The sequence below is a fragment of the Drosophila santomea genome, chromosome 2L, assembly GCF_016746245.2.
Source record: "Drosophila santomea strain STO CAGO 1482 chromosome 2L, Prin_Dsan_1.1, whole genome shotgun sequence".
Lineage (NCBI taxonomy): Eukaryota > Metazoa > Arthropoda > Insecta > Diptera > Drosophilidae > Drosophila > Drosophila santomea.
In genome coordinates, this window is record NC_053016.2 from 12,768,736 (window position 1) to 12,781,456 (window position 12,721).

General features: G+C 46.8%; 6 protein-coding genes across 6 annotated transcripts; 4 read left to right on the forward strand and 2 right to left on the reverse strand.

The window, feature by feature from the left end:
- Positions 1-95: 95 nt before the first annotated feature.
- Positions 96-3,915, reverse strand: LOC120458893 (SWI/SNF-related matrix-associated actin-dependent regulator of chromatin subfamily A containing DEAD/H box 1 homolog). Its single transcript, XM_039646735.2, has 8 exons — positions 3,617-3,915; positions 3,397-3,557; positions 2,479-3,050; positions 2,089-2,421; positions 1,761-2,028; positions 1,559-1,705; positions 1,200-1,499; positions 96-1,141 (listed from the first exon to the last, which is right to left on the reverse strand). The coding sequence occupies exons 1-8, from the start codon at positions 3,747-3,749 to the stop codon at positions 515-517; spliced, it is 2,541 nt and encodes an 846-aa protein (XP_039502669.1). The 5' UTR covers positions 3,750-3,915; the 3' UTR covers positions 96-514.
- A 312-nt stretch (positions 3,916-4,227) lies between these two features.
- LOC120458894 (probable splicing factor, arginine/serine-rich 7) lies at positions 4,228-6,046 on the forward strand. Its single transcript, XM_039646736.2, has one exon. It carries the CDS (start codon positions 4,355-4,357, stop codon positions 5,894-5,896), a length of 1,542 nt encoding a protein of 513 aa, XP_039502670.1. The 5' UTR covers positions 4,228-4,354; the 3' UTR covers positions 5,897-6,046.
- A 366-nt stretch (positions 6,047-6,412) lies between these two features.
- On the forward strand, positions 6,413-8,412 carry LOC120458896 (3-ketoacyl-CoA thiolase, mitochondrial). The gene is made up of 4 exons (XM_039646739.2): positions 6,413-6,569; positions 6,836-7,002; positions 7,238-8,166; positions 8,228-8,412. Exons 1-4 carry the CDS (start codon positions 6,551-6,553, stop codon positions 8,307-8,309), a joined length of 1,197 nt encoding a protein of 398 aa, XP_039502673.1. The 5' UTR covers positions 6,413-6,550; the 3' UTR covers positions 8,310-8,412.
- LOC120458897 (translocon-associated protein subunit gamma) lies at positions 8,402-9,369 on the reverse strand. Its single transcript, XM_039646740.2, has 2 exons — positions 9,119-9,369; positions 8,402-9,052 (listed from the first exon to the last, which is right to left on the reverse strand). The coding sequence occupies exons 1-2, from the start codon at positions 9,264-9,266 to the stop codon at positions 8,628-8,630; spliced, it is 573 nt and encodes a 190-aa protein (XP_039502674.1). The 5' UTR covers positions 9,267-9,369; the 3' UTR covers positions 8,402-8,627.
- Positions 9,370-9,803: 434 nt separating this feature from the next.
- On the forward strand, positions 9,804-11,089 carry LOC120449796 (enoyl-CoA delta isomerase 1, mitochondrial). Its single transcript, XM_039632442.2, has 4 exons — positions 9,804-9,894; positions 10,059-10,292; positions 10,351-10,497; positions 10,557-11,089. Exons 2-4 carry the CDS (start codon positions 10,065-10,067, stop codon positions 11,025-11,027), a joined length of 846 nt encoding a protein of 281 aa, XP_039488376.1. The 5' UTR covers positions 9,804-9,894; positions 10,059-10,064; the 3' UTR covers positions 11,028-11,089.
- Positions 11,090-11,332: 243 nt separating this feature from the next.
- Positions 11,333-12,685, forward strand: LOC120449805 (enoyl-CoA delta isomerase 1, mitochondrial). Its single transcript, XM_039632454.2, has 4 exons — positions 11,333-11,430; positions 11,518-11,798; positions 11,855-12,001; positions 12,060-12,685. The coding sequence occupies exons 2-4, from the start codon at positions 11,571-11,573 to the stop codon at positions 12,525-12,527; spliced, it is 843 nt and encodes a 280-aa protein (XP_039488388.1). The 5' UTR covers positions 11,333-11,430; positions 11,518-11,570; the 3' UTR covers positions 12,528-12,685.
- The last annotated feature ends 36 nt before the right edge of the window (positions 12,686-12,721 follow it).

A 12,721-nucleotide genomic window follows, 5' to 3' on the forward strand; every position in this document is an offset into this window, starting at 1 on the left:
CGAAAGAATCTCGTGGGAAAATGCGAGAGCGATCCGTTGAGGGTTGTCGAGCTGCTCGAACAGCGACAGCAAATAGAAATAAATGCACATGATGATCGCATTCGTACACAAATGTTCTTTATCCTTATAACAAGAGTTTCAATTCGATACATAAACGCTTACAGAAAGGAAAACTATTCAAGATGACAAATCAATAAAACAAGAATATAAACTTGTCTTGGCCATGGTTTATCGTGGAAATGTTGTTGTTACTAGTGAAGAACAGTTGTTGTCGTGATGGTGAAAAATTGCTAACTCGATTTATGATCCACTATTTGCTAACCTTACGCCAGATCTCACGTTCCTTGCATACAAGTTTAAAATATATAAATACAATATTGATCGGTATAAAATTATTCAAAAGATGTTAACACGATTTGACAGCGGTAGGACGAAAAGACCAAGTTGATCCAATGCTGGCGCAGAATAAATATAGAGGTGGGGACAAGAACGAGAATGACGACAACGAGGATGCCTATTTGGCGGGCGAGGCGATTGAGTTGTTTAGTGAATTGTTTAGCTGCTCCTCCTGATTCTTATCCAAACCAAGGGCTGTGGTCAACAGCTTGACCACACATCGCTGCTCGTGCACCTCGCCCTTCTCGTTGGAAGTAATGTCCTTTTCTAGTTTTAGCTTCTCTTCGGCGGCCATCAGGATGCCCTCCTCGATGGTACTCTCGGAAATGAGACGGTAAATGGTTACCGGACGCTGCTGTCCCATGCGGTGACACCGATCCTCGGCCTGTTTATCGTTGTACGGGTTGAAGTCGATATCGTGGATGACACAGGTGTCGGCAGCCGTCAAGTTGATGCCAACGCCACCGGCTTTGGTGGAGAGTAGGAACACAAATATGTTATCGTCCCCATTGAAGTCGGTGATCAAGTCCTGGCGGACATTTACGGCGGTCGAACCGTCCAGGCGACAGAAACCAAACTTTCGTACTCGCAGATACTCCTCCACAATGTCCAGCATCATGGTGAACTGGCTGAAAAGCAGCACACGGTGTCCTTCTTCCTTTAGTTTTGGAAGCAACGTATCCAGGTACCGAAATTTTCCAGAATCGCAGATCAAATTATCGGGTATTTTCACGTCGTAAAACTCCTGAAAGACACAGAAATTTAGCCATTCGCTTCGTCATACTTTTCTGATAGTCGCTTACATGCTTGTTCATCATCTGATAGACCTGAAAGTCAGACATAACGGCTAGCTCTTCAAATATGTATTGCTCGTTGGTCTTTTTGAAAGAACTGGCATTTGCCAGGCGCTTAGAGAAACCACGAAGATTAGCGTCGGTGAAATAATGACGCATCAGCAACGGATGGTTTGCAATGCGGCGCATCTCCATCATGATCGCTATGCCGGCCCTTTCGCTGCTGCACACCTCGCCCTTGTTGTTGGAATAATAATCGACAAGCTCATGGTAGTAATGTTTTTGCTGACTACTCATCGGCACTTTTTCCTAAAAATAAATACCGATTAATAGGTTGTATAATATTGATTTTTGCCTGGCGTACTTACCACCAGACTTAGCTTCTTGGGCAGGTTCTTGAGGACATCTTTCTTAAGGCGTCTGAGCACAAATGGCTTCATGATGCGTTTTGCTCTCTGAATTTGTGTTTCCTGGAACTGTGACACCTCCTCCTGATCTCCATCGCTTTTTCCCTTCTGCAAAGCATATGAGATTATATCTTGTTTTATTTTAAAAATTGTTAGTTCTCACCTTAACAAACAACGACTTAATGTCCTCGATGCTCTTGGCGAAAAATTTGGGCATCACGAAGCAGAGCAGAGAGATTAGCTCCAGCAGATTGTTCTGCAGAGGAGTTCCAGTGAGCAGGATCCGCATCCTAGCATTTATGGTTATAAGGTTAGCATAGCGTTGAGTGGTCATGTTCTTCAGCATATGGGCTTCATCAAATATGACGTAGTCCAACTTGCAAACCCGGAACATTTTCCTCTCCTCAGGCGTGGATCCAACAATGTGATAACTGTCAAAAATATACAAGACATTATAGCTTAGATTCTTGTATGCATTTATGGTTAGTTACGTGGTCAGAAGAACGTCAAAGCCAGTAAATCCATCCTTGGCAAATCGCCCTCGCATTCTCCTCCGCTCGTCCTGCGAGCCATGGTACTTCTCCACCACCAGTTCGGGACACCAGCGGCTTATCTCCGCTTCCCAATTGTCCAACGTGGACGAGGGAACGACAATTAAATGTGCAGCTTGGCTGAGACCATTCTCCTTAAGATATGCCAGAAATGCAATCACCTGTATTGTCTTGCCCAGACCCATTTCATCGGCCAAAATGCCATTCATTTCTTGTTTGTGCATTACGGTGAGCCAGTTAAGGCCAATTATCTGATAATCAGCCAACTGAAGACTGCAAGAGGAAGAAAAATAGAAACTAGTATGAAGCAGTTGACTGGTTATGGCTTACCCGCTGCTAAGAAGCTTAGGCTGCTCTACAATTCCAGCACCATTGGAAATCGCCTTCTCCAGACGCGACACCATATTGTTGCATTTGCTTAGAATGGTGGCCACCGTGTTCTGCTTGTTAATTAGCTCTTGAGCGTAGTTCAGAAGATCACCCGACATCCTGATGCTCTCCAGCTTTTTGCGCAAATCAGCCCAATCACTGAATGGTCGCACATCAATGATGGCTAATGCCTTCTTCTCGGACAACGTTTTAACAGACTGCAGTTCAATTAGCGAAGCATCGTTCATAAACTGGAATACTTTTTTGCGTTGCCCTGTCATCTTGGTGGACATCTCGCTATCGCTGTCATCGCTGTCGTACACCTGGTCCTTGGACTGCTTCACATCATCATCGTCCGAGTGATCGTTATCCGAGAAGTTGCCTTGTGAAGTTCCACTGGTCCCATTTGAGCTGGGCTTTAGCTTGGGCTTCCCCAGTGGCCCATTCTGGCTCTTGGGCTTGCAGTTCTCCCGTAGGTAGCGCACGGATGCAGCAACATCCCAATTGGTGCGGGAAAGGGACTCCTGGATGGCCTACGGAACAAAATATGTATTAAATTGGTATTATTTAAAATCAAAATTTGGGCAAAATAACGCATTTAGAAAATAGTAATTTGAAGTTATTATAGAAACTACAGACTTTGAAATTGTATTTTTAGTTCGAAAATATTTAACTTGGGACAAACCATAGTGGGAACAGTCACACTCGAGATTTTAGCTGTTCCCACCCCCGTCACCGACGACACTGGCTAACGACAGCTGTTCGCAACGCCGGGCCCGAACCGAATCGCCATGTTCCCCGAACACAGATGCAGAGACGCGCGTTTCCCCGCGAATCCCCCTAATTTACCTTGCTGGGATTTCGGTCAGGGAAACCTACCATTGTGTCGAAGTGGGGCGAAATCTTGGCGGCCGCCATGTAGCGCTCCTCCTTTTCCTTGACGGTCAGCTCCAGTTTGGTCTTCTTGGGCGTCTGGGAGTCGTTGCCATCGCTGTCACTGTCGGCCATCACCTGGATGCGCTTCTTGCCGGGCACACGCTCTGAAATCATGCAGTTAGTCACCATGCCGTAGCACTCGGAATTTGAGCTTAGCAAGTACCAGTTTTCGCAGGACCCGCGACGGCAGAGGAAGCACTCTTGTTGATGCGGAACTGACGCAGGTCGCTGAGGCTCGACTTGGCGGGCGAGGACGCGGAGGCCGACGCGGATGTGGCCACTGGGCTGTCCGACATCGTGGGACAAGGCGAAACGCTTCCTGGCAGTCTGTCAGTCCTTATTCACGAATTTTGTTTGCAACTCCTACAATCTTGAGGTGGTATTTGTGAATATTCGCATGCTAGTGCGGCCGTTTGATTATCCCGATAAAACCTATTTCTATTTCGCCAACGGAATGCGGTCACACTGTGCCGCTCATTTAAACATTAGCTACAAGATTATTATTACTTATTTTTCAATTATATTTATCGAATTATGACGCAGATGTATTTGCTTAAATGGAAATATCTAAGAAGCTAATTTTGTTTATATAGAGCAACTTAACAATTTAGTTTTGTTTATATAAATTACAATGTTGTCAACTTATCCATGATCTCTAAACTTTAAATTTTATTACAAAAAAATAACTTTACGCCAAAAATACCGATCTGGCGGTCATAAATAAAGGAGTTGCCAGATGTTATCGATTTACCGCAAGCCGGGCAATCGGCCGACAATCGAAACATTGCGACGCGTTGCAACCCTTGTCTTTTTTTCGCTTGCTCTTGTAGGTTAATTGAAAACATTTTTATTGCAAATAAACCGCTTGCCGAGCCGAGGGCGAACTGAGAAACTGGCAAACATGGCTGGCGGCAACACCCCGCGTGTGATCCAGGTGACCAACATAGCGCCGCAGGCCACCAAGGACCAGATGCAGACGCTGTTCGGGAACATCGGCAAGATTGAGGAAATCCGCCTGTATCCGACAATCCGTGATGTCTCCTGTCCGGTGCAGTCGCGCATCTGCTATGTGAAATATACGGACACGACCAGTGTGCCGGTGGCCCAGCACCTGACCAACACGGTGTTCATCGATCGCGCTCTGATCGTCATCCCCGTCCTGGCCATTCCCGAGGAGTACCGGGCTTTGGAGATGCTCAAGAATGGCACCATTGTACCGGGGCTCCAGAAGCCGGACTCCAAGCTACCGCCCGAAGTCATTAATCGCATAGAGGGACAGCTGCCGCAGCAGGTGATCAAGACATACGACCCCAAGTTGGTGGAGTTCAATCTGCCGGAGTACCCGGCCCTACCTTCGTTCTACGATGGGCGCAAAATCGAGGAGATCCGGCGCACCATTATCGTGTGCGACGTTAAGAACGAGTGGCGTCTAGACGATCTAATGGACTGCTTCCAACGCGCCGGGGAGGTAAAGTACGCCCGATGGGCCGAGAAGGATAACAAGACGTACTGCATGATCGAGTTCTGCGAACAGACCAGCATTATTCACGCTCTGCGCATGCAGGGCCAGGAGTTCAAGGGTGGCCATCTGAGCGTCTACCACTCCACGTACTCCATAACCAAGCCGGAGGCCAAATCGAATGAGGCGGCGCAGGCTGAGATTGAGGAGGCCATGACCATTGTGAAGGAGGCGCAGAGTATGATCTCAGCGGCCATTGACCCGGTGATTGGAATGCTCGCCAAGGACAAGCGCCGCAGGTCAAGATCACGGTCCCGTTCCCGTGAACGTCGCACCAGTCGCTCCCGCTCGCATCGTTCCACATCGAGGCGCCGTTCCAGGCGTTCCGGCTCCAGGGAGCGACGCAGTGTATCCCGTTCACGCCGCTCTCGCTCGCGTGGCAAGCACTCGTCCCGTTCTCGCAGCAAGCGCTCAAGATCCCGACACCGTCGCAGCTCGTCGCGTTCCCGGAGATCACGGTCCCGAGGCGGCAAGCACTCTCGCTCCTCAAGGTCGCGTGGCAAGCGCTCCAGGTCTCGCCATCGCCGCAGCACCTCACGCTCGCGTAGCTCCCGTTCCCACGGCACCGGAGGAGGAGGCAGTGGTAACGGCAAGCGTTCCCGATCCCGCGAGCGCAGCAAGAAGTCACACCGCAGCGAGAAGCGCTCCTCTCGTTCTCCCCGATCTAGAAGCAAGCGCAGCTCTCCCTCGCCACCGCCAGCGACCAGCAGTAAGTCTCGCTCCAGTCACAGCAAAGACCCGGTCATCGCATCCTCCAAGTCATCCCGGCGGCGCGACCGCTCGCGTACTCCCGAAACTCGCAAGCTCAAATCCATCTCTGAGGACACTGAAGTTAAGAGCTCACGCTCCAGCGCCGATTCGAAGTCACGCAAATCGGTTAGCGTCGAGAAGTCGGACAACATGGACATCTCCAACTCGCCCTAGACATAGAGAGATTGCATACTATTTTATAATAAATACAGAACTTAAGCAACCCCGTCTCCAGTACAACCCGACACCCATTGTCCTCAATGCGATTTCAATTTCACTCAACTCTGTCCTAGTTTCCAAGCATAAAGTATAATTAAAACTGAAGCATTTTCATTTTTAAGGGTAAAACTTAGTGTATGCTGCGTGAAGATCTTTTAATTAGTTTTGCTTAGTACGGAGACTATAACAATCTTATTATCTTGCATGAAAAATGGGTACAAATTCAAGTTTAATTAATAACTTTCTAATGATATGCTTTAGAACCCAAAGTCGGGCTTCATAACTTTGTATGCTCAACATTTTGTAAAGAGTAATACCCAAGATACTTTAAGCGCACATTAACATTAACTAAAGAGATTGATTTTCATTAAATATGGAAAGGAACGAGCTGCGGGTGTTTTCGCTCAGTGTATTATACAGCTGTAATCGGTGGGCTTGTCTCACGTTGTTTGCCAGAGAACCGGGCAGAGCTTTTCGAGCTTTCATCCAATAATATGTCGGCGAAGGCGGCGAGTCGCGACCAGAAGTGGAAAGTTATTGCAGTGCGATAGTCGCTTTTACTTGCATTGAGTTATTTGTTGTTTGATTTAAGAGTGAAGCACTTACAAAATGTCTGCCGCAACCAAAGGTATGTAACTCTGTGCATCCTTTAGGATATCCCTATGCTTTAGAAGTCCAGATAAGAGGTGATCTCGCCTAAGAGATCTGTACTTTGGACCCGTTGGTGTCTTATCTGATGCTATCCCCCCCGCGCGTCCAGCCGGTTGCACTTTGGACCTGTTGAATCGAAAACAAAAACCCGAGTTCGTTAGTGCTAAATTTGTGCTATCACTCTGCCTACGCACATTGTATATGTGTTCTACATATGTTCGTATGTGTCTTCCCCTTTAAAAGGTATCTATATTGTGGCTGCCAAGCGTACGGCCTTCGGAACCTTCGGTGGATCCTTGAAGGGCATCAGCCAGACCCAGTTGCAGACCACCGCCGCCAAGGCTGCTCTGGATGCTGCCGGTCTTAAGGGTGAGCAGGTGGACACCGTCATCGTGGGAAATGTGATTGCGGTAAGTTGGATTCAAGATGAAAGATCCTTTGGCAGGAAAACCTTAGGCGTCAGAATTAAACAAATATGAGTTGTTCATAAACTAAAAAAAAATATGTAAATGTGATGAAATACTTGAATATCTGGTTATGAAAATAAAACTACTTGATATTAAATGGTTCATAATTGTTTAATGGTAACTCATGAGGTTTGTTGCAACTAATGAAGCATAAAAATGACTCTCTTTTACCTCGCAGTCCTCCTCCACGGATGGTATTTATGTGCCCCGTCATGTGGGTCTCAACTGCGGTGTGCCCATCGAGAAGCCCGCCCTTGGAATCAACCGGCTTTGCGGTTCCGGCTTCCAGTCGATCGTCAACGGAGCCCAGGACATCCTGGTCGGTGGTGCCAAGGTGGCTCTCACCGGCGGTGTGGAGAACATGTCCCAGAGCCCATTCATTGCCCGTAACGTCAGGTTCGGAACCACCTTGGGTGCCAGCTACAATCTGGAGGATGCTCTGTGGGCTGGCCTCACCGATACCTACTGCAAGCTGCCCATGGCTCTGACCGCTGAGAATTTGGCCGATCAGTACAAGATTAGCAGGGAGCGTGTGGATGAGTTCTCTCTGCTCTCACAGAAGAACTGGGAGAAGGGCCAGAAGGAGGGAGCGTTCAACGCCGAGATCACACCCATCAAACTTAAGGTCAAGGGAAAGGAATTGGACTTTGTGGTGGACGAGCATCCTCGTCCCAAGACCACCATTGAGGGTCTGAACAAGTTGCCTTCGCTGTTCAAGAAGAACGGCGTTGTGACGGCCGGAACAGCATCCGGAATCTGTGATGGAGCCTCCGCTGTGATTGTGGCCTCGGAGGAGGCGCTTAAGGAGTACAACCTGAAGCCCCTGGCCCGCCTTGTGGCCTTCTCCTTTGTCGGAGTCAAGCCTGAGATCATGGGCATTGGCCCAGTACCCGCCATTCAGAATGTCCTCAAGGTTTCCGGCAAGAAACTGGAGGATATTGATCTGTTTGAGATCAACGAAGCCTTTGCTGCCCAGACATTGGCCTGCACCGATGCCCTGAAACTGGATCCCTCCAAGCTGAATGTGAATGGTGGCGCCATTGCCTTGGGCCATCCTCTGGGAGCCAGTGGCTCTCGCATCACTGGTCATCTGGTGCATGAGTTGCAGTAAGTTTCTGAAGCCCTTTACTACCAGTCATAAACTGATATATATTTCACTTTTTTCCAGGCGCAAGAAGCTGAAGTACGGCATTGGATCCGCCTGCATTGGTGGTGGTCAGGGCATCGCCCTTCTCCTTGAGGCTGTTTAATTCTACAGCACACTGTAATAGCTGCCCTGCATTTACACTTAAATTAGTGGTAAAAATTCCGTTTTAAAACTACCCCGATAGCAATAAAGAAATTTTAACTTTACAATTTATTAAATCATCAGCGAATGGAAGTTGATCAGCTTTCTACAAGAAAGACAAGTTGGTGTTTATACTATAAAATTTCTATGCTCGCACTGCTGGAAACGCCTATAGGACGGGGGTTGGCGGATGAAGGACCAGCCCGGTGTACCAGGAAATCTCTTGAAGGGCCTTACATTACGAGTACATGAACATGGGATGACATGGCGGCACTTTCGCTCAGTTCGTCTGGGTGCTGGTGGAGAAGAGCGCCAGGGCGCCGCTGGCGATTCCCACGGAAAAGATGTAGTTGATAAACGGCGTCGAGTTCTTCAGGATGAAGAAGCTGATGAAAATAATAACGGCCAGGTAGATGGCGTTGTTGTAGAAGATGGAGAAGGTGGTGGCCTCGTAGTCGGCCACCTCGTTCTTCTTCCACAGGATGCGCTCGTCCTTTTCCTTGCGGGTGACCTTCTTGTCATCGCCCACCTGACGGTTGACCTCGCGGGTCACCGCGTCCTCCCGTCTTCCGGCGATCTTGTGCTTCAGCTGGAACTTGATGTTCTTGTAGGCGGTGGCCATCAGATAAGTGCTAGCGGCCGTTACCAGGACGAACAGAATGGAGCTGGGCCACAGGTCCATGTTGTGGATGCGCCAGAAGAGCCCTGCAAGGAGTACCCCCCATTCATTCACAAAGTGTCCCAAAACATACAACGTGTCACTTTACTCACAGATTGGAACGGCCGACACGATAAAGGCATTGCCGTAGAAGAGCGCCGACGACTTGGTGCTCACGTTGCGGCTGAAATCCTGCAGCAGCAGCTCCTCTTCCTTGGTGAAGCCAGAGGACTGCACTTTCTGTTGTTTGCCGGATCCCATTTTCGGTTGGATTTTCGTAGAGAAAGTAGCGAAGAGTGCGGTAAAGTGTACACGAATGCAAACGCAAGTCGGCTCGGACGAATTGTGACGTGTAAACGTCAAAAACCAGGGTTGCAAGCTGCAGTGCGGCTGTCAGTGACAGTCGATTGGTGATGACAGCGCTGTCGCCTATCGATGTTTATTTATTTCAGGGTTTGTGGCGGTTTAAGGTATTAATTTGAACTTTTTATGACGATAGGACCAAAATAAGAATTTGTATATTAAAATAATAATGGTTAAAGGCTGCACAATTACTACATTTAATCGTAATATCATTACTTTTTGTTATTTTGCGCAAACTAAGAGTTTTCATTACGATTGAAAATGGAATTCATTAATTCGTTTCCATACGCTGTTGAATGTATAAGTAAAAATAAGTTGATAAGTTGTATGTCGCTAAGCAGTATTGCAGTACCTTACTAATTGTACAGATATCCTTGGAAGAGTATCAACCATTCGTGGTCAGATGATGACTTAATACGATCCCCCATCTACGCCACTGACTACTCACTCGACTATCGATAGCGCAACAGGTTCTTCGGCAGCTGAGTTTAATTGTTAAAACTGCACCGCTTAATAATATTCATAGGTAAATAAAGAAACTAAATAAGCTTTGAAAGTTTATTTCGTTATACTTAAAATTAATCCAGATTTAAATTAGAGCTGGGCAAGGAGATTAGGCACATATAAAATTAGAAACCGGCATCCGTCCAAAGGTCACTCTCAGTTGTTCACGTCTTTCGTGCTTTCCAGATCAAAATGATGCGATCGAAAGTCCTGAGCTTGGTGGCCCGTGCTGCCTCCAACCGTATGATGTCCACTGCCACCAAGTTGACCACTGTGGAGGTCAACGACAAGACCGGCATCGCCACCCTTACAATGAACCGGCCACCCGTAAATGGTCTCAACTTGGAACTGCTGCAGGACCTAAAGAGCTCCATCGATGAAGTTGAGGGCAATAAAAGTCGCGGACTCATATTGACTTCGGTAGAAAAGATAATAAATTACTGAACTATAATATATTAAGTACATATTTCACCCGTAGTCTAGCTCTACAATATTCTCAGCTGGTTTGGATATTCTAGAGATGTACAAGCCGGATAAGGACAGGATTCGCGCTTTCTGGACGCAATTGCAGGAGACTTGGCTGGCCCTTTACGGCAGCAGCGTTCCCACAGCGGCGGCCATCAATGTGAGTTCCTTGCAAGCGTCTAGAAATCATTCAGTGAAAGCGTTTCTTCTTACTAATAGGGACACTCCCCCGCTGGTGGATGCTTGCTCGCCACTTCCTGCGAGTATCGGGTCATGGTGCCAAACTTTACCATTGGCCTAAACGAAACACAACTGGGTATTGTTGCGCCCAAGTGGTTCATGGCCTCTTTCCTGAGCGTCTTGCCACAACGAGAGGCCGAACGCGCCCTCAACCAGGGTCGCATGTTCACCACGGAGGAGGCCCTGAAGGTGGGCCTCATCGATGAGACTGCCAACAGCAAGGAGGAGGCAATTGAAAAGTGCGTCGCCTTCATTGGCACCTTTGCCAAGGTCAATCCACTGGCAAGGTCACTTACCAAGCAGCAATTCCGAGCTGCCGATCTACAGCAACTGCAGAACGAACGACAGCAAGATCTTGAGAAATTCCTGTTCTTTGTCAACCAGCCAGCGGTACAGAAGGGTCTGGGCATTTACCTCGAGGGTCTGAAGAAGAAGGCCAAGAAGCAATAAACCAATGATTTTACACATTTTTTGTATAGTAATAAAGTTGTTTGAACCCAATGCATCACGAATTCGTCTAACATATGTTTTTTTTATTCCGCAAATAGCAATTGATTGGTTTTTATTTATTTAAACTCTTTTAATAAACTGTTCTCACACTCTTAGATATATTGTTGTTTATATAATTAATATAAGCTGCATTGATTTCATTTAAACCATCTTGAAGCTTTTAGATTTCGTAAAAATACATTTAAGTTAATATTATCTTCGAAACGGAATTTAAAGTTGATTGTATTCGATAATTAAAAGGCGGTCGATAACAGTTGGCTGGAAAATTTCCATCGAAGATCAGTTGCAACTTACCAGCTGTGTGATAAGAATTTAAAAAGCTGTTGGTGAAATTATCCGAGAGGTAGTGCATGTTTATAGAAATATTTTGTAGAATTGCATATCAAAGGGAATGTTAGATATGAATATAATAAAATTACTCCCTTTGCAGGTTAAAAGTAAAAAACTGAACAAAGGTCATCTTGCATACTTATCAAAAAGAAGATGCTGCACTCAAATCTCTTAAGATTGGTGGCCCGTGGGTCTCCAAGTAGAATAATGTCCACCGCCACCAAGTTGACCACCGTGGAGGTCAACGATAAGACAGGAATCGCCACCCTCACCATGAACCGGCCTCCGGTGAATAGCCAAAATGTCCAATTGTTGTTGGACCTGCAGGCTTCCATCAGCGAAATCGAGAACAACAAAAGCCGCGGTCTCATTTTAACCTCTGTGAGTTCGATCATTTATATATGTAACTATGCCAATAATACCTCGATTCCTTACAGGCACACTCCAATGTGTTTTCAGCTGGCCTGGACATCTTCGAAATGTATAACACGGACGTGGAGCGACTCCGGACCGTGTGGACTGAATTGCAGAATGTGTGGATTGCCCTCTATGGAACCAGTTTGCCCACGGCAGCAGCCATCAATGTAGGTATCTTATCTATTAGAATTATATAATTAAATGTACTATTTCATAATCTCTCAGGGCCACGCCCCCGCTGGCGGTTGCCTTCTGGCCACTGCCTGCGAGTATCGAGTGATGCGGCCCAACTTCTTAATTGGATTAAACGAAGCCCAACTGGGGATCATTGCACCCAAGTGGCTGATGTCCGGATTCACTAATGTACTGCCCAAGCGGGTGGCGGAGCGAGCTCTCACCCAAGGTCGCATGTTTACCACACAGGAGGCTTTTGAAGCTGGCCTGGTCGATGAGATCGCTAGCTCCAAGGAAGAGGCCGTGGAGAAGTGTGCTGCTTTCATCGGCACCTTTGCTAAGGTCAATCCTTTGGCACGTGGACTGACCAAGCTCCAATTCCGTGCCGACAACATTAAGGAGTTTGAGAAGATACGCGAAAAAGATGTTGCTGACTTTGCAGCTCTGGCCTCCAGTCCAGAAGTACAGAAGGTTATGGGGACTTATCTTGAAAACCTGAAGAACAAGGGCAAGAAGTAATAGACCAGACAGAAAGTGGTTTTTATTTTGTAAATCCTAACTTTGAAATCCGTATTGTTGATCTTTCTACTTGCATTTAAACTGAAACTATTGAATTTCGTCCAGTCATTTAATTTGGTAAATAAAAAATTTGTTATAGATATAAACCTGAAAATAAATTTTTTTTTAAGATGTTATTTTTATTAAATATGATG

Excerpts from the sequence above, each read along its gene's own strand:
- LOC120458893 (XM_039646735.2), bottom strand. The coding sequence starts at position 3,749 with ATGTCGGACAGCCCAGTGGCCACATCCGCGTCGGCCTCCGCGTCCTCG. Across the intron at positions 3,558-3,616 it reads CGCGGGTCCTGCGAAAACTG|AGCGTGTGCCCGGCAAGAAG; the intron begins GTACTTGCTAAG and ends GCATGATTTCAG. Across the intron at positions 3,051-3,396 it reads CGCCCCACTTCGACACAATG|GCCATCCAGGAGTCCCTTTC; the intron begins GTAGGTTTCCCT and ends TTTGTTCCGTAG.
- LOC120458894 (XM_039646736.2), top strand. The coding sequence starts at position 4,355 with ATGGCTGGCGGCAACACCCCGCGTGTGATCCAGGTGACCAACATAGCG.
- LOC120458896 (XM_039646739.2), top strand. Across the intron at positions 7,003-7,237 it reads TCGTGGGAAATGTGATTGCG|TCCTCCTCCACGGATGGTAT; the intron begins GTAAGTTGGATT and ends TTTACCTCGCAG. Across the intron at positions 8,167-8,227 it reads CATCTGGTGCATGAGTTGCA|GCGCAAGAAGCTGAAGTACG; the intron begins GTAAGTTTCTGA and ends ACTTTTTTCCAG.
- LOC120458897 (XM_039646740.2), bottom strand. The coding sequence starts at position 9,266 with ATGGGATCCGGCAAACAACAGAAAGTGCAGTCCTCTGGCTTCACCAAG. Across the intron at positions 9,053-9,118 it reads CGTGTCGGCCGTTCCAATCT|GGCTCTTCTGGCGCATCCAC; the intron begins GTGAGTAAAGTG and ends TACTCCTTGCAG.
- LOC120449796 (XM_039632442.2), top strand. The coding sequence starts at position 10,065 with ATGATGCGATCGAAAGTCCTGAGCTTGGTGGCCCGTGCTGCCTCCAAC. Across the intron at positions 10,293-10,350 it reads GCGGACTCATATTGACTTCG|TCTAGCTCTACAATATTCTC; the intron begins GTAGAAAAGATA and ends TTTCACCCGTAG. Across the intron at positions 10,498-10,556 it reads CCACAGCGGCGGCCATCAAT|GGACACTCCCCCGCTGGTGG; the intron begins GTGAGTTCCTTG and ends TCTTACTAATAG.
- LOC120449805 (XM_039632454.2), top strand. The coding sequence starts at position 11,571 with ATGCTGCACTCAAATCTCTTAAGATTGGTGGCCCGTGGGTCTCCAAGT. Across the intron at positions 11,799-11,854 it reads GCGGTCTCATTTTAACCTCT|GCACACTCCAATGTGTTTTC; the intron begins GTGAGTTCGATC and ends GATTCCTTACAG. Across the intron at positions 12,002-12,059 it reads CCACGGCAGCAGCCATCAAT|GGCCACGCCCCCGCTGGCGG; the intron begins GTAGGTATCTTA and ends ATAATCTCTCAG.